At 36.0% G+C, this 18,791-nt stretch overlaps 3 protein-coding genes across 5 annotated transcripts in view; 1 reads left to right on the top strand and 2 right to left on the bottom strand.

Moving 5' to 3' along the window:
• Positions 1–5,286, bottom strand: part of LOC125682962 (uncharacterized protein KIAA0930 homolog) — a 39,005-nt gene extending 33,719 nt beyond the window's left edge. For 2 of the 3 annotated variants that reach the window (XM_048923610.2, XM_056139553.1), the window contains exon 1: positions 5,126–5,286. In XM_048923610.2, the coding sequence (XP_048779567.2) occupies positions 5,126–5,258 (133 nt within the window). In that variant the 5' untranslated portion in view covers positions 5,259–5,286. The remainder of the gene's footprint in view (positions 1–5,125) is intronic. The other variant, XM_056139550.1, reaches the window with a different exon arrangement.
• A 5,722-nt stretch (positions 5,287–11,008) lies between these two features.
• On the top strand, positions 11,009–13,789 carry LOC125682965 (uncharacterized). The gene is made up of 6 exons (XM_048923618.2): positions 11,009–11,280; positions 11,859–12,047; positions 12,171–12,347; positions 12,473–12,693; positions 12,811–13,028; positions 13,277–13,789. The coding sequence occupies exons 1-6, from the start codon at positions 11,170–11,172 to the stop codon at positions 13,363–13,365; spliced, it is 1,005 nt and encodes a 334-aa protein (XP_048779575.1). The 5' UTR covers positions 11,009–11,169; the 3' UTR covers positions 13,366–13,789.
• Positions 13,790–15,030: 1,241 nt separating this feature from the next.
• LOC125682958 (uncharacterized) lies at positions 15,031–18,221 on the bottom strand. The gene is made up of 2 exons (XM_048923605.2): positions 18,092–18,221; positions 15,031–17,797 (listed from the first exon to the last, which is right to left on the bottom strand). The coding sequence occupies exon 2, from the start codon at positions 17,789–17,791 to the stop codon at positions 15,560–15,562; it is 2,232 nt and encodes a 743-aa protein (XP_048779562.1). The 5' UTR covers positions 17,792–17,797; positions 18,092–18,221; the 3' UTR covers positions 15,031–15,559.
• Positions 18,222–18,791: the final 570 nt, after the last annotated feature.

Below are 18,791 nucleotides of genomic sequence, written 5' to 3'. Positions count from 1 at the left end.
ACCCCTTTTACACTTGGGTGGAGTGAGGAAATTCATGTAAAGTGCCTTTCCCAAGGACACAACGTCAGCCCTGCCACGGCCAGGACTCGAACCCACAACCTTTCGGTCGAGAGTCTGACGGCCTAACCACTCGGCCACCGACGCCACATAAGATGTAGGCTTTAAAGTTACTTTTATTTACGATGTTGTCTTCATACACACACACACACACGCACACACACACGTACATGCAGTCATTCACACGCACTACATCTTTATCTTGATTAGTAAATACTAGTGTTTGTTCTCACGGTGTAAAATGATAAATTGTGTCAAAATAGATGGATTTTTAGGGCTGAAACGATTCACCGAAATATCTATATTGTTCAATATAAACGCTTGATTCAATGTTCAATTCCTTGCTTCGATCTTCCATTCGATACGTTTTTTAAAACTGGGTTTGGTAAAATACATCAGGTTTGACCTGTACTGATTATTTTTACAATGGCATCCGATAATGGTCAGACTGTTGGTACCCTAAAGTCTGACAAAAACAATAATGAACTTAAAGTTTAAACTACAGAGCCAATAGGCATATCTTACCATTCGGCAGTTTGAAAACATTTTGCTTATAAAAATGTGAATGTGAATCTGCGTATAATTAAATTTTTCTGTGAAGTTTTTATTGGTTTCTTCTGTAAAATGTATCGTATAGAAAATATTGAATCGTGGCATAGGTATTGCAATATGTATCGTGTCGTGAAAGGGGCATATCATATCAGCCCTATGAATTTCCATTTCATTCATAACAAATCTTAGGATATATTTGGTGTCATTTCAATCATTCAAACTACAGATCCCAAAGGGCTGCTCACAATGCAAACACTATACTAAAAAATGCATGGAATCAGAATAAATTCAAGTACTTGGCTGCAAAGGAAATTTGGGATTTCATAATAAATCATTCCCTATTACACTAACATAAAACTGGTTCCTGTTAATTCTTTCTGTATATTAATTTTTAATGCTACCTTACCACTCCACAGGAAACCAGTTTAGCTCTACAAAGTTCGGGTCAACATCAATGACCCTGGCCGACACTTGGGTAAACTAATTTTGTTGGATGAACAAGCTATTTGATAGGTAGTAGCAAGTGTAGCAACTAGAGTGCACAAAAAAATCAAAGCTAAATCTGAACCTTTAAGAAGAAATAAATGTTGACGTCAATCCCAGAAGTCCCTTGTCAAAAATGGCTGAGATCTCACAAAGTCACACCTTGGACTGTGTTGTGAACCTATGTGGATTATCATCCTAATCTTATGGTCTCCTAGCTCGAAAATTCAGTACACCATTAGGTGTAATGCTTACGAAGTGCAATTTTGATGAAAGTAAGGGTAAGATGATGTGTGACGTCATGTCTACATTCGACGTACATCATAATAAGGCTGACAGTGGCGGATCTAAATACATGTTATTTCCATTTGTAAAAGTCATGCTACAGGGACAATATACGTAAACATTAGGCATACATAACATGGCATCGAATACAAATTGAGCATAATCGACTACAAACCACAAATAGTAGCTTTAACAAGAGGCATGGGCCACACTGCTCACCTGAATCACTTTGGCCTTGCCATTGTTCAGCTGTTGTTATTTAAAAAAAAAATTTATTAATCTTTATTCTTATGAAAAATTTTGATCCCATAATTTTGGCCCCAATCTAAAGGATCAAAATATCACTGAAAATAAATTCACATAACACAGAAATGCACACCAATATAACTAACTCTTCTGGATAAGACCAAGGTCACAAGGTCATAGATAATGGTATGATATGAAAAACCTTGCCATAAGAAATCTATATAAAGATATGAAAGCTCTATCTTAAATAGTGGAAGAGATATTGAATAGGTCAGATTTTTATTAAAAGTAGATCACACACCACTGCATCACATGAAAGGTCTTTCGTAAAGAATGTGTATACAAAATATGAAAGCCCTAGTTCTAAAGACAGGGATTGAAATTGACTTTTTTCACTAATAGCAAATTTTAGCTAGTGGATTATTTTCCAACTAGCAAATTTGAGCTTTTACTAGCATTTTTCAATCGATTGCTTTTTTACAGGAAAAGCATGTCTCTATATTAAAATATAGGGAAAATCTTTTAAAAAGCTCAATAACAAAAATAAGATTAAGAGTTCTTTCATTTACAATTTAATGAATTATCAGACAACATACATGTATTATTGGTACATGGTGAGGGTCATAGGGTATACTTGTGTGGCGTACTCGCTGTCCAGAGATCTGACACCCATTTACAACATCACGTGGTTTGAAATCTTGAAGACTGTTAGCATCAATTCAAACTATATATTTAAAACTTTTGGGAAATTTCATCTAAAAGATTCTATTTGAAAAAAAGAACACGAACTCGAAGTGTTTGACTATAGAATACAGCAGGATACCGTTTGAAGCGGTGATACCAACACTTCCATGTGTTAAGTAAACACGGACGAGATCAACATGCTTGCTATTTCAATCAGACATCTCTGAGACGCCCAAAGTATGCTTGAAGTATTGACGGAGATGACCTTGGTCTTAGTTATTTATTCGATCCACGTTTACTTTTTCAATATTTTTATAATCATTCTATAAAGCGTTTCTATGCACAAGACAAAATTATTATAAGCTTCAAATTACAGCCAATAAACAGAGGAAATCCAGAAAAAAAAGATCGTTTTTATTTTTTCACTAGCAAGGTGAAGATAACGAACAGTGATCAATCTCATAACTCCTACAAGCAATACAAAATAGATAGTTGGGCAAACACAGACCCCTGGACACACCAGAGGTGGGATCAGGTGCCTAGGAGGAGTAAGCATCCCCTGTTGACCGGTCACACCCGCCATGAGCCCCATAATTGCAATCATTTGTGATTTTTCACTCGCACTTTCAATTTTTAACTCGCATTTAGCAAGTATTTCCACTTAATTGTGTTGCCTGCTAGAGATATTTTTAAAGATTTTTCCTATATATCAACATATAATACTTTGATCCCCTTTTGACCACACCCTATCCCCAGGGACTATGAATTACACAAATTTGGATTTACTCTATGTCAAGAAGCTTTCATGTAAATTTTCACTTTTCTGGCCCTGCATGTGGCTTTTGAAAAGAAGACTTTTAAAAATTGTCCCTATATACTCGTACATAAAACTTTGATCCCCTGTTGTGGCCCCCATCCTACCCTCGGGGGCCATGATTTTTACAAACTTGAATTTACATTGTATCAGAAAGTTTTCATGTAAATTTAAACTTTTCTGGCCAAGTGGTTCTTGAGAACATTTTTTAAAGATTTTCCCCATATATTCCCATAAAAAACTTTGATCGCCAATTGTGGCCCCACCGTAAGCTTGGAGAACATGATTAAGCAAACTTAAATCTGCACTTTGTCAGAGAGATGCCATGGAAATATAAACTTTTCTGGCCCAGTGGTTCTTTAGAAGAAGATTTTTAAAGATTTTCCCTACATATGTATACATGTATTATGTAAAACTTCAATCCCCGATTGTGGCTCCTCCCTAACCCTGTGGGCCATAGCCCAGTGGTTCTTGAGAAGATTTTTAAAGATTTTTCCTATATATTCCCATAAAAGCCTTTGATCCTCTATCGTGGCACCACCCTGTCCCCAGGGGCCACGATTTTAATAAACTTGAATCTGCACTATGTCAGGAAGCTTTTATGTAAATTTGAACTTTCCTGGCCCTGTGGTTCTTGAGAAGAAGATTTTTAAATGACCCAACCTTATTTTTGCATTTTTGTGATTACCTCCCCTTTGAAGGGGCAGGGCCCTTCATTTCAACAAACTTGAACCCCTTTACCCAAGGATGCTTTGTATCAATATTGGTTGAAATTGGCCCAGTGATTCTGGAGAAGAAGATGAAAATGTGAAAAGTTTACGTCAACGACATCAACAAATTTTGATCAGAAAAGCTCACTAGAGCCTTTGGTTCAGGTGACCTTAAAAGTTATGGCCCAGACACACTTTGTATAAGAAGCAGAAGAAGAAGAATTCACACTAAAACAATATGTCCCCCTTCTGGGAATATTGTGGTTGTTCAGCACTGAATGACTCAACCTCAAAAGGTGCAAGACAATTGACTACTTTTGCTGCAGATCTTCACCAGAAATTTAAAGTTTCAATATGGTTGACTCGTTTGAACTCGGAGGCTAATAGCTGGTGAAAACGAATCTGATCTGCCAAAACGGACAATCAACATTCATTCAAATATTGTGAGGATGACCACGAGTAGCTATAATTCTAAGTTGGACTGCAACGGATGACGGATGCATAAAATCCAACGAGCAACTGAGAATTTAAATGGCTGCTGCTAGCTCCCTTCACTCTATATACTAATATATATCAGATTGTGTCATACAGGTTGGGAACACTTCCCCTATAGCGAGATCTTTTCACTAAACCGCGATTATCCCTCCTTAGTGAGAGAGTAAACATTACCATAAACAGGTGTTTTGGTGTCTTTATTGAAAATAATGGTAAATTCCATGCAATGCTGAATAAGTGCGACACACACTCAACATGACGCCCATTGTCTCTATGAAATTAACAACACAGTAAAGAAATTGCATATCAAAGTTGCTGTGTAAGAGGGAAGCAGTCTGAAATCCAATGCACACCGTGTTTTAGTTTTGATTAATATATTTGCATAAGTATCAGACATTTTAGCACTTTTTCTTCTTTTCAGGTGAAACACGAAGAGATGCACTCCACCGGTGGGTTGTTGTTTTTTTCAGTTGTAAGGGATATATTTACCCTCGCTAAAGAGGGATAATCGCGTTTTTGCGAGAATATCTCGCTGATGGGGAAGTGTACCCAACCTGTCAAAACCCTGTGCACACACCCAAGTGCAACCCACTTTCCTTACGAACGTGTCTGGATCCGCTCAAATACACAAAGCTGTGCTCTTTCTAACGGTAGCTCCGTCAACATATTAGATGCATCCAAATTACGTGCAAATCATCCACATTTCTCCCACTCATTATTTCTTCCTGGCCTTGCAAGTGTCAGGTACATGTACGTACTAAACACATTAATCAATTTAATGTGTGAAAACTGATATTACCGTCTGTGGAATTGATCATGGATTCCTTGCTTCTTTCGGTTTTAATTCTCTGCATCATTTCTTGAAAAGAATCGCTGTTTCTTATCCCCGATTTTGACTCGGGGGAAGGTGTCAGAGTCAGATTTTCCTCCATTGTTTATAAATAATGTTTAGATAACTCGTACGATAAAAAAGGCATTAGATAAATGGATCCAATAATAGTTCGATCATGTAGTTGACAATATTATTATCATCATACTGGACTAATATGCAATCCTATCGTCAATATGCTTTAAGAAAAATATTTGAATTTTATGAAAATTTGTGATAAGTTTAAGATGTTTATATGAAATGGGACAAATTATTTAAAACGTACAAGATATTTTTGTTTGATGTGACTGAAATCTAGTGATTTTATGAGCAGGGCCGTAAATTAACCTTCGATTTGGAGGAGGCAGGAAATTAGGCGGGGGTCTGGGGGCCGCCCAGACGCTGAGCACATTTTGTGCACACTGAACACGTTTCGTGCAAAATCCTTGATTCTAGGGCCTTCTAAGATGTTACTTGACTAACTCATTCTAAAAGAAAGATTTGGAATGCTTTTTAAGGGAGGTATCATGTTCTTAGTTATTGGAAACAACATAAATTCTAATGAACTTTAAATTTTAATTTTTTTTGGCTCAAAAGTTGGAGGAGGCAGCTGCCTCCTCCGCCTCCATGTAATTTACGGCCCTGATGAGAATCTAATTATGAGATCTAATGTGTGAGAAAATATTACAGCTTTATTTTAAGAGCAATTGTTAATACAGACATTGTTGGTGGGTATTCTTTTTTGAAACATATCACAAACAATCACTATACAGCCTTGTTCTGTTATAATATCCAGTGAGTTATTTTGGACTTTTGAGTTATGTAAGACATTGTTGACATGCTTTAGAGAGATATAAATGATTAAATCTACTCGTGCAAGTTATTCGGGGAGGGAGGGGGGAGGGCTGAACCAGAACACAGGAATACATGATTGATTGATTGATGGAATATTGTTTTTCGAGAATATTTCACTCATATGGAGACATCACCACTGCCGGTGAAGGGCTGCAAAATTTTGGCCTATGCTCGGCGCCTAGGGCCTTTGAGCAGGGAGGAATCTTTGTCGTGCCACACCTGCTGTGACACAGGACCTCGGTTTTTACGGTCTCATCCGAAGGACCGCCCCATTTAGTCGCCTCCTACGACAAGCAAGGGGGACTGAGGACCTATTCTAACCCGGATCTCCACGGGATCAGGAATACATGTGTGAAATATGAAAGGAATACATGTGTGAAATATGAAAGCCACATCACTTACCACTCAAAAGTTATGGCCTTGGTCAAAGTTTGTCAAAAGTAGGTCAAATTCCAAGGTCATGGGGTAAAAGACTTTGTTGTTGTTTGTGAAATATCATAGCTCCATCACTAACCGGTCAAAAGTTTTGGCCTAGATTAAAGTTTTTCAAAAGTAGGTCAAACTACATTTATAAGGTGAAGGTCACAAGATTAAAAAAAATAGTACCAAAGATTTTGTCCCAAGAAATATGTTAACATTAAAGCCTTATTACCATCCATTTAAAAGTTATGGACACGGTTAACGTTTTTGCGGACAAACAGACAAAATATCGTACAGATCAAGGCCCTCGAATCTCCGAACGCAGACTTGGACAAATTAAATACCAAGGTGTTCATGCTATAGATACACCTTTCTAGCACACGTGTGATAGAAAAAAAAATATGTTTATTCAAAGCTGCGCTCTACATATTTTCTGAAAGAAATTGCTCACAAAAATTTTAGTATTTCTAATCAGGTTTTATAACTCCGTGTGACAAATTATGTGAAATTGTGTTAGACATATACACTGTACTTCATGAAATATAAGAGGGTCAACCATTTTAAAAACTTGCACTCTAACACTGATAACACATTTCAGAATAGACTAATGAAGTAGAAAATATTCTACAGGGAAAAGAAAGCCATATTTAATTAACTTGAAGTTGAAATTAAAGATAAAGAAATAATAAATGCACTTTCAAAGCTTAAGTTTTGTTGTTATTTTTTTTTTTTTTTTTTTTTTTTTGGTTGTTTTGGGATTTTTTTGTTGTTGTTTTATTTATTTATTTATTTTTAAAGCTTAAGTTAGGTAAAGTAATTGGGCCCGATCTAATTTCAAATGAAATGCTAAAATGTAGTCAAAATTACTTGAATTAATCCCATGTTTGAGAAAGCTATTCAATACCTGTTTTAAAAATGGGGTTTACCCAAAAATATGGGCTGATGGCTATATCTCTCCAATTTATAGAGCCGAGGACCCCAATGACCCAGCAAACTATAGAGACATAACTATAACAAGCTGCATCGGTAAATTATTCAGATTAGATTTGTACTTACGGAAGAACAATCTAATTCATAATACGGAACTTTCGGGATGTGCCGGAACGACCGATTATATTTGACTTTTATACACAACTGTAACGTACGACGGCGTATTCGTGCCAATTTACCTAGCAGAAAAAATAAAAATAAATCGTTTCTACATGTTTGTTGTTTGATAACTATGAACTAATGAAAATTTTCATAGCAAAAAATACACCTATGAAGATTGGATGAAAGATTGTCTAGTGCAACATACATTTGATTGATCCATGCTCCATGCTTTATGTAGTTATGTTACTGCTTGTTAAATTTTCTGGATATACGCATTTGATTTGTTACATTAATAAAAAAATTTGGTAAATGCAGTCTGATGCAAGCCATATCTATGATTAGCTAATTATTCCTTGCAACAATTTTGCAATGATATCACTATAAATTCTAAATGTCCATGTGTGGGTATATGTATAGTAGTGTGCTTGTGTGCATCTAGTAAAATGGTTTGGACACCATAGTATTAATTTCATACAGTGATGCTGGCTGCCTTGACAACATATAAAAAAGGAAGATATTAAGATTCATTTACATTGTATACCTATGAAATGTTGTAGATCAAGGTCTGGGTCGGTGATCAATTGAAACATGCTGCAGAAACACAATATGCTGCAGCATACTAGATATTTTCCAGCTTTTCATAATTATATACAGATTGTATACCCCTGTCTCTAACACATTTTGATTAATCTTGGTGTAAGACAGGGGGACAATTTAAATCCCTCTCTATTCAAAATCTTCATCAATGACTTTCCATTATATCTCGAAAAATGTATAGATACTGTATCATTTCAAAATGAAAATTTAAATTGTTTAATGTATGCAGACGATATTGTAATAATGTCAACGTCAGCAGAGGGTTTACAACAGAGAATATCTATTTTAGAAACATATTGTAATGATTGGTGTTTGAAAGTTAATGTTAAGAAAACAAAAGTTATTGTCTTTAACAAGGCTGGGAGAATACTGCAATGTAAATTTAAATTTCAGAATAATCATATTGAATGTACATCTTATTAGAAATACCTGGGTACGTTTTTTTTCTCCTGCATCTGGCAGCTTTAGTACCGCTAAATCTGAACTATTTAACACGGCCCTCAAAAGGATTCTATAAATTGAAAAAAAGATTATTATAATTAGCATCAGGAATTAAAACAAGTACATGTATTCATCTCTTTGACCACACAATAAAACCAATATTATTATATAATTCTGAAGTATGGGGTGGATACATAGGTTCATGGAATAAATTAAAATTGTCACCATTTGATCCAGACAAACTTTTTAAAATCACTTCACTGTAAGAAGCTTCATCAAAAATATTCTAAATGTATTTTCGGTGTACATACATACATCCCTTGGTGTACATAAGAAAAGTACAAATTTTGCTGTACTATCAGAATTGGGGAGATTCCCTCTACATTATGATATTTTGAAATCAATCATTTGTACAGGCTTGAAAACTTAAGTGAATTTAAACTACTTGTGGATGCTTATCTATGTAGTAAATCTTTGCATTTCAACAACAAACTGTTATGGTACTCACTAGCAGAACAGGTTTTAGAATATGTTAAAATTAGATATCCATTCAGAAATTATAGTCAGCCTATATTTAAGAAAATTGTCAAGAAACCATTATGTCATAAATACACTGAAACCTGGTACAATAATTGAAATAAATTAATTGATGGGAAACTGTGCATTTATTTTAAACTTAAGGAGTACTTTGGTTTTGAAAACTATCTTAACAAAATTTAAAAAAAAAATAATATTAGAAGATCTATTTGTAAGTTACGGGTATCAGCTCATAAATTAATGATTGAAGTTGGTAGATATTCTGGTATTACTAGGAATGAACGAATATGTAATAAATGCAACTCCGGTTCATTAGGTGATGAGATTCATTATTTTTTTTATTAAATGTGAAAAGTTTGTTTATGAAAGAAATTTTTTTGTGGTGCTATAGAAAAAACAGTTAAAATTTTTGCTAAACTTAATGATGAACGAAAATTCATTTGCATATTATTTTCTGAAGAGCCATCTATTTTCTACTTTAAATATAACTGGAAAGTATATTTTTGAACAATATATGACACTGTATTTGCATGTAACTATGTGTTAAGCAATCACTTCTTTCTTTACTTGTATGTGTATATGTACAGTATTTGTATATATTTTCATGCTGCCCCTTGAGGGTGCCCTTGGTTGGAAAATAGATAAATAAATATATAAGATGTAGTCTCTCTTTATCTAAGTCGAAACAATTTGATTTTAACAGGGTCCCAAGGTCCGAGAAAGGCTATTATTGTATATAATCCTTTTGAACAAGTAGGATTTGATAACTGCATGCTAGAATAGAATATATATATATATTTATTTTGGGGGGGGGGGGGGGGTTGAAAAAATATCAGATGGATTTTTTGTAGGAATTTTTTTTTTATTCAAAGGCGTGTTATAATATTTTAAGAAGTGTAAATCGGCAATCGCTTACCTACCTCTCAATGAAGAGTGAATGGCAGGATTCCGATAATACTTACAAGATGGCATAGCCTACTAGGATATAGGCCTACCTAGTAACTCCTAACCTTTAAAAGCCGGCACCATTAGTTGATTATGAATTTTCCCGAAGACCCGGACACATTGTTGAAATTGGATAGTTCTACCACTGTGCAAAATATAATTTATATTATTTTCATAAAGGAACATACCCGCTACTCCACCCCCTTTCCCAAAGCAACGAATTACAATTTAGAGTTACTTCCCTTAGACAAGTTCCTCTGTATATTATAGATCTAATGGTACTAAGAAAATGAATCGTACAGGTTTTAGTAGAAAAGTGTTCTTTCTTGACGTGTGTAAGTTTTTTGGTGTATTTTGTTGGTGTTGGGTTTTTGAAATTTTGTTGGGGTTTATACACCTATCAACACTTCGCCGCGAGTTACGTCCCTTTGCGGGGTCAGGCAAAGGTCAATCGGTGAAAAACCAAGTTTTCATTCTTTACCTTACCAAATGTAAGATGTTATTACTTTGAATTTTAGCCAATTACCAAGTTTTCATACAAGTTAATGGGTTGCCCCAATCTGGGGCATATTGTAGTTGACTGCAATTGATGGAAAAATAACAGATGTCAAAGCTACGGATAGGAAAATTACAAAGGCCAACGTAGGGAAATACGATTTTTATGGCGGACAAGGGACGTAACTTTCCCGAAGTGTTGATACATGTATTGAGGCCCCCCCCCCCCCCCCCCCCCCCCCCCCTTCAAGAATATTTTCTGTGACACATATCACCCCAATAACATACATTCTCATTAATTGTAAACTACATGTAATCAATTTACAAAAATAGTTTGTGGTTTTAGAAAAGAGAAATCATTTACAATATTTCTGCTCTCTTCTATTCCGGAAACATCAACATGGATTGGACTTAAAAGTATACAATAAGATTACCCACAATTCCTCGAGCTTGCTTGGTAACAGTGACACAAAGCGTGAAGGAGGGAAAGTAGTGTTATTATTTTGGCAATGTAGGTTAATTCTGGGTCGGATATTGTAGGTATAGTGCAGAAAACATCATATACATTGTTGTGAAATCATAATATAATAAATATGAGTTTCCAGGAGATTAAAAACGAGCCACGACAGGATTGGCAACATACGTCCACGGGAGTTGGTCATCACTACCGACCAGGCTACTACTTCCCTAATTCTGATTTCAAGGTAAGAATCAACTAACCACAAACACATTGCACCACTGCAGGGATCTTGTATTTACAGAGCCAAAGTCGTGAAAACTGCCCTATTTGTATCAATTTGTCAAAGAATTGGAATCGCCACTGTAAACTATTAATTAAAGCACGTTTTGTGCAAACATTTATCTAGATCTACTAGTATTTCAAGTTCTCTGAATAAACATGAGCTTCAGATTCGACGCGTATTCGATGACTTTATTGCGTGCCCCTTGTTCTTTAGATTCATCAGAAATTAATGAGTCATTAATTATTCATTATACTTTTTTTTTTTTTACTTTTTATTTGATACTATGGGTTAATCTCGGCTGAGATTCGGTTTGACTGAATATTTGGACTGACGCCTTCACCGTAAAGGCGTCAGTCCAAATATTCAGCCAAGCCGACTCTCAGTCGAGATTAACTATAGGTATGATAAATATATATTCAGACTGGTATGGTATGAATATACATGTTTATATAAAAAGAAAGACTACTAATGATAGTCAGTGTAGCTGTTTTTATGTGGTACATGTACAATATGTTTATACTATTTGTGGTATGTTGTAGACTTTGATTTATGATCCAGTCCCTCCCCCTCTGGCAAAACAGGATGAAATTACTAGAGACCAACACTTTAAAACAACATATGGTGATTTCCATGATACCAAATACGGGAATGGTGTCTACAACAATCCTATCCACAGAAAGGCCCCAGGACACTGGAAAGTCAACTATGTCAAAGACCTTGCAGAAAAGGTTAGTATAAAAAGACTGTTTATTGTTAAAGTTGATCTTTCCTATTCAGATCTATAACTTACAAATGATAAGTGTATTCACAAGTTTGAGATTTTAGAATAATGCAAAAATTTCTCCCTTCAGCTTGATAAGGGAGGATGGCGGAAGCCCCTTACAATGGGGAACCAGTTAACTGAGACAAAAGAGGAATTTGCCAACAAGGCTGGTGTCCGGGATAGGTACCATTTCCCGGACTCTGCAGGCCTGAACTTACCACAAGCCTACAATCTCAATGATCACCACAAGGAGGGTCCATCCAAAGTATGTACTGATGGCATTTGTCTATAGAAGTTGTCTATGTTATCCATTTTTGTATGCCAGTAGCTATTCTTGTAATTTTGTCAATGTATTAACAAATTTTTTAACAATATTAATTTTTTTTAAAGTATGGACAAGGCACAACACAGAATCCTAAACTTCAAGCCCAGCCTTTCTATGTCCGGGACAAAGGAGTATTAGCTTTATTAGATCCCTATTTATCAACCACTCAAAAAGATCACCGATCATTCAAACCAAATGAACTGAAAAAGTACCCCAAAAAGGATGTGGCCACATATTGGGAGTGTGAGGAGTACCCCAAGGCCTGGGGCCATGGGCTGAAACACAAGTGAGTATAAGTCAATGAGTAAGTACTCTATGGATATCCAACCCCCCATTAAAATGATGCATATTTGCAGGTATACTTCAAAAGTAGAGTCATTCCAATTTTTTTTTTTTTTTGTAGTCCTGTTCCCAAAGACAATGTTCCAAGGGAGCGTTTGCCAATGGTGGACCCCACATGGTTTAAAACACGGACAACTATCCCCAGACAGCCAAAGGCCCTACAGCCTGTCCCCCATGGTGGCCTGAAGTCTCTGTATGCCGAGTCGTTCCAACAACCATCTGATGTCAAAGCCAAGGAAAACTACTACTGCGCCGTAGACACACCATTTGTCCTCCCAAGTAAGTTTTTGGACAACTATACATTTCATGTATGTGTCAGTGGAATCATCTCTTAGATTTTTACTTGCAACAATATGCATACATGTTTTAAAGTGGTTGACAAAAAATTGGTAGATTCATACTGCAGTGATAGCTTTTTACTTGCATATAACTAATCTGTATCAAGTTTTCAAATTTAAGAATAATTATACCCAAAACTTTAATGTATGTATTAGTTTTCATTTCATTACACTAGTGATTTGTTACAGCACCAGGAACAAAGTCTGTAATGACGGCTCCAAAGATGTATGACACAGAGTACCAACACGTGGGAAGCAATAAACCAGTCATTGTTTGAAGTCAAAAAAGGAGCTATTCAAATGATTTTGCAAAACACTATAGCTAAACTGTGAGGAATTGTAATTCAACTGAACATCAACCATCCTGACCAGTCAAAGATCAGATATATCAGCCATTGTGGTAGCCTATCGAGAACATTGTTGAAATATAAAACACATGCAGAAGTCAATTATGTTTGGAAAACAGATTTTTGTTAAGTTACTATTTGTTTTTAGTTGTTCTACTGTAAATTTTATTTTAAATGGTTTTTTTCTTACATATTATCATGTCTATAAAATACACATTTATATATTTATGTGATGTTTGTTACAAAATCTGTGATATTCTACTAGAGAAACTTTGATCAGGTTTCAGAGTGAGTGCTAATGGTATACTATATGTACAGACATCACAAGTCAATAAAAACACAGGGAAATATTTTATAGATGGATTTTTATTCTTTGAGCTCCTTGTAAGGATGGATTATTTCTTATATTTAATGAAAACATTGAGATATGATATTTTGAATGTAAAACTTTTAGAATGCACGTACAGTTGAACTTCGCTATCTCCATCACCGATATCTCGAATAACATGGATATGTCAGAGATATCTCGAATAACATGGATATGTCAGAGTGATCTCGAATAACATGGATATGTCAGAGTGATCTCGAATAACATGGATATGTCATAGTGATCTCGAATAACATGGATATGTCAGAGTGATCTCGAATAACATGGATATGTCATAGTGATTTGGAAGTTCAAACCACTTATTCTTGGTTGCTGGTTTGTTTTGTTTTTTATTTGTTTGTTTGTTTTTTTGTTTGTTTTTTTCGCATCTAGAGGTTAGATCAAGATCACAATTATTTCATGTCCCATATTATGTAACTAGTACCAATTAACATATTCATAGTTTTAATGCCATGGTTTTTTTTTACTAAGCTAAAGTATCCTGCAACAGATTTACAATAATCGGTATTAATAAATACATAAATGAAATGACTAATCAAATTTAGTGACACATATTTAGCTAAACGGCAAAAAAGTACTTTATACTATGTTTATAGTGTTGATTAAGAAAATTTCAGTTCTTCCAGACTTGTGATGACGAACAAGCGTAAAATCCAGTTTCTAACTCAAAATTATATCGCATGTAAACTGTTATATACTGATCTGATTAAATCAGATCTACAGTGTGAGAAGATAATATTGGATTTTAATGAGATTGATAATGCACAAGGGAGAGGAGGGGAAAAGGAGGAAGGAGAGAAAGAAAAGGAGAGGGAGGTGAGAGAAAGGAGAGGGAGGGGAGAGAGAAAAGGGAAGAGAGAAAGAAAAGGGGAGGGAGGAGAGAGAGGGGAGGGAAGAGAGAAAGAAAAGGAGAGGGAGAAAGAGGAGGGAGGTGAGAGAAAGGAGAGGGAGGTGAGAGAGAAAAGGCAAGGGAGAAAGGGGAGGGAAGAGAGAAAGAAAAGGGGAGGGAGGAGAGAGAAAGGGGAGGGAGGAGAGAAAGAAATGGGGAGAGAAGAGAGAGAAAGGGGAGGGAGGAGAGAAAGAAATGGGGAGAGAAGAGAGAGAAAGGGGAGGGAGGAGAGAAAGAAATGGGGAGAGAAGAGAGAGAAAGGGGAGGGAGGTGGAAGGGTGGACACCTGTACATCTGACTTGCATAGAAAACGTTACAGTAACTTTGTAAAATAAAACTGCTGAATTTTATTCATATAAAGCTTACATGATAAGTATATCTCACTCTGTATGTGTGTAACCTTTTCAATGAAATGTGGATGGGTGTTATTTTACATATTGATACACATTGAGTGACTATTGACATGATACTTTATCAGAAATATGCCTTATTGTACACTTGTTCTTTCTATAAATACAGAGCGAATTTGAGAACATCTATCAAAAACATTATAAATCATGTTTTTCAATGCGTTCGACGTTGTGAAATAAAAGACAATAACTAAAATTGACGTTTTCAATGGAAACAAATGATAATCGACGATACAATGTTTAATTCACTTCTGACGTAAATTTTTCAGAAATGGCATGTCGCTGATCGTAAATACCATCTTGGTTTTGTCACACAAGAATTGAAGTTTGAAAAAAAAATACAGATCGTGTAGGTTTCTTTATGGTTATGCATGTATATACTCTGTGATGCAATACTAAATGTAAACAATACTTATACCATGAATTTTATCAGTTTAATCACAAGGAGAAAAGCAGATTACATGCATATACAGTATTGCATAGGTGATAGCACGCTGCATTTCCACTTGTAGGACAGGTCTCCAGAGACTTGAAAAACCATTCGATGGCATTTCTAGCGTCCTTCATGATGTAGTAACAATATCCCAATATATTGTAATGTCTATGAAGTTCTACAGGTCTTCCATTCGAACACCCTTGTCCATTTTCTACATACCAAACCATCGACTTTAAATGCTTAACGGCTTGCGGTAGTTTTTCTATATCTCCCAGACTAACAGCTACCTGGAACTGCATGTATGAGACATAGACGAGTGGATTTATTGCACAAAAGTGCCAATTGGATCTCCCATCCAAAAGAGCCAGTTCATATTGTAAGGCAGGAGGCACACAAGCAATATCAGAAAAACTGAAGATGACGTCAAATGCAAGGTCGTTTTCGTTAGCCATATCGTTTTCCGTCACAGTTTCGTCCATATCCGGTGATAGCAATGAACGTTCCCCACAAATGACCAACCCGGGTGTCCCTTTATATGGAATCGCTAGACGTCTGCTGAAGAGTTCGCTCATAAATTTCCGGATAACGCTGTAATTTCTTGCTTGATAATGATAGGTAAGTAAGTACATAGATGCAGCCAGTACGTCGTGTTCTAATCCCGCTTCAAAGCACCATTTTGATTCAGAGATTAGCTTCTGTCGCATCTGTTTCTCCGCCGTTCTTTTAGCCTCCACAAGGTAAAGCATTCCAACCCGAATGGATAGAAACTTCAACGCATAGATTCCCATCAGAGATTCTCCTAGTTGTTCGGTCACTTCTTCTGCAACCCTTAGTAAGCTCTCCACACTCGTCTGCAAAAACATGACAGAGATGGTAACTTCAAAGCTAAGGCATCGGGAGTGGGTATACCTGTTCCTTTGGAATTTCCTGCTGCGGTTAGTTTGCAAAATGCTTCTACCGGCTGCAAGAAAGTCCATCCGTGGTAGTTCATGTGATAATGAACGCAATGCTAATAAATTGTGTTCTCTTTTGCTGTGCCATTTGCAATTCATAAAACATTCAAGTACGTTCTTCTGTATGCGATCAATTTCGGCAGTAAGGCGGACCCTCATTTTTTCATCTTCTAGTTTCACTGCGAAAAGATTTCGAGATCTTAGAAAGTAGTGTGACAAATACTTTTGTTGAATGCATTTCCTCAAGAAGGATAAACACAACTTCACACAGTTAATTAAATCAGAGGGATCCCAATGTATTATTTCTTCGGAGAGCCAAAACACAATTGTTTTCAGATGAAAAGAATTAATTTCTTCAGGAGCGATTTCGTCTAGTATCTCTTTCTTCAAGCTCTTGAAGATAACATAACACTGAACTTGGACGTCGTTGAAATTCCAGATGAGCTCTCGTTCTGGCACGACGAAGGCAAATCTCCATTCTAAATGACACCTGGTAGAAAGTGGATGACCCACTGGTAAAATATGACAGGGCATCGATTTGATTTTGTTGATCAATAATTCGTCCGGCCAGTTCGATTTCCGTTTTCTGGATATCCATTCCAGTGATTCCTCGGGCCATAAGGAACATTTCAAACCGATACCTATATCAGAGTCCTGTCCCTGTTCGGGGTAATTTAACATGACACATGGACCGTGACGCAATGACTCTCCAGCATGGAAAGAAGGCGGGGAATATTTATCCATGCCAGCTATCATATCCATCATATACTTAAGGTAAATCTCGCTTGACAAATAAGTCACATCTTTTGATTGGACGCATGATTCCAGACACGACCGAGATTCATGCTTGATTAGATTTTGAGAAAGCCTATACGGACTCAATAAAGCAAAACCAGACATGCATTCTTTTGTGTTCATGGTTATCACATTTCCCGCCATGCTGACGTCACAGCTTCCGCTAGTGACCACTTCTGTGTCTCTAACCTGTATCATTTGATCCTCGTCACTTCCTTGTGAAACGGAACAATCAATTCTGCTTCCAGTCACAAAAGTGTCCAAGTTGTGGACATGTTTAACTCCACATTCGTAGATGAAGGCCCACTGTCTATACAAATGCAGTTCCTCATTGTTCACGTGATCAGAGTTAAGAATTTCAGACATAACACTAGAGGATTCTGGATTGTCATGTATGACGTACCGATCAACTGTTTTCGGTAATACCGGCGGGCTGATGGGGGCTTCTTTTTCATTCAATCTGCTATATATGATTTCAACGGACATGATTGTCTAAAAATAAAATAACAACACAATAAATATCACCTTCTTTTCTGTGAAACAATAACCAAATACCTGGCAATCAACTGGTCTAAATCTACTGCATTATACTGAACAACGCGTACACCTATTGATTTTTATTATTATGCAATGCTTGAGTAGCTGCAGAATAATATGTTAGATTGCAGACCCGTATCATATCTTAGGTCATTTTACATCTACAAATGTAGGTCGAAATGACACTGAATGTAGTATTTACGTTCTTAATCCATTACCATATTATTTGTAGCAAACACACATACGTACGTGTACACTGAATACAATGAGATGTGTTCAGCCGCTCAGAGTCCGGCCAACCTGCTCAGTTCTGTGAAGAACATAAATTTACAACAGTTAAAAAAAAATAGTGTACTACGTAATATGCAAATCGATAACACAGACATTTAAACTCATGACTGGATGTCGAAATTTTAAACACAAAGCAAGCAGGGTTTGAAATTTTTGTGTTATTCTCTTTGAATTTTTTGTATATGTGCACACCTTATGAATAGTAAAACCTCGTAGACACAATTTCGACAATTGTGTAGAACATATCGAATTTTCAGGTGATAGTACAATATTGCTACACAAATATGGAAAGTTGATGATGTAAAAGCTGAAGTCGTCTTGTTTGTTTGTTTTCTTGTTTGTTTGTTTTCTTGTTTGTTTGTTTTCTTGTTAGCTTGCCGTTGACATCGGTTCTATGAAATATCCAAATACCGATATGCAGCAGGTATGGTGTCTTTTATTCCGAGTTCACTGGGATATATCGAATTGACATATAAATGAAAACTATGCCATGTCAAACGTTGCAATATTTGATCTTTTCCATTTGTATTGTATAATTTTCCATTTGTATTGTATTTCCATTTGCATTGTATAATTTTTCATTTGCATTGTTTAAATTCCATTTGTATTGTATAATTTTCCATTATGTTCTTATTCGTTCCACTCAAACGAACAAATA

The sequence above is a fragment of the Ostrea edulis genome, chromosome 6, assembly GCF_947568905.1.
Source record: "Ostrea edulis chromosome 6, xbOstEdul1.1, whole genome shotgun sequence".
Classification (NCBI taxonomy): domain Eukaryota; kingdom Metazoa; phylum Mollusca; class Bivalvia; order Ostreida; family Ostreidae; genus Ostrea; species Ostrea edulis.
This window is presented reverse-complemented; position numbering and strand designations above follow the sequence as displayed.

Excerpts from the sequence above, each read along its gene's own strand:
- LOC125682958 (XM_048923605.2), bottom strand. The coding sequence starts at position 17,791 with ATGTCCGTTGAAATCATATATAGCAGATTGAATGAAAAAGAAGCCCCC.
- LOC125682965 (XM_048923618.2), top strand. The coding sequence starts at position 11,170 with ATGAGTTTCCAGGAGATTAAAAACGAGCCACGACAGGATTGGCAACAT. Across the intron at positions 12,048-12,170 it reads TCAAAGACCTTGCAGAAAAG|CTTGATAAGGGAGGATGGCG; the intron begins GTTAGTATAAAA and ends TTCTCCCTTCAG. Across the intron at positions 12,694-12,810 it reads GGCCATGGGCTGAAACACAA|TCCTGTTCCCAAAGACAATG; the intron begins GTGAGTATAAGT and ends TTTTTTTTGTAG.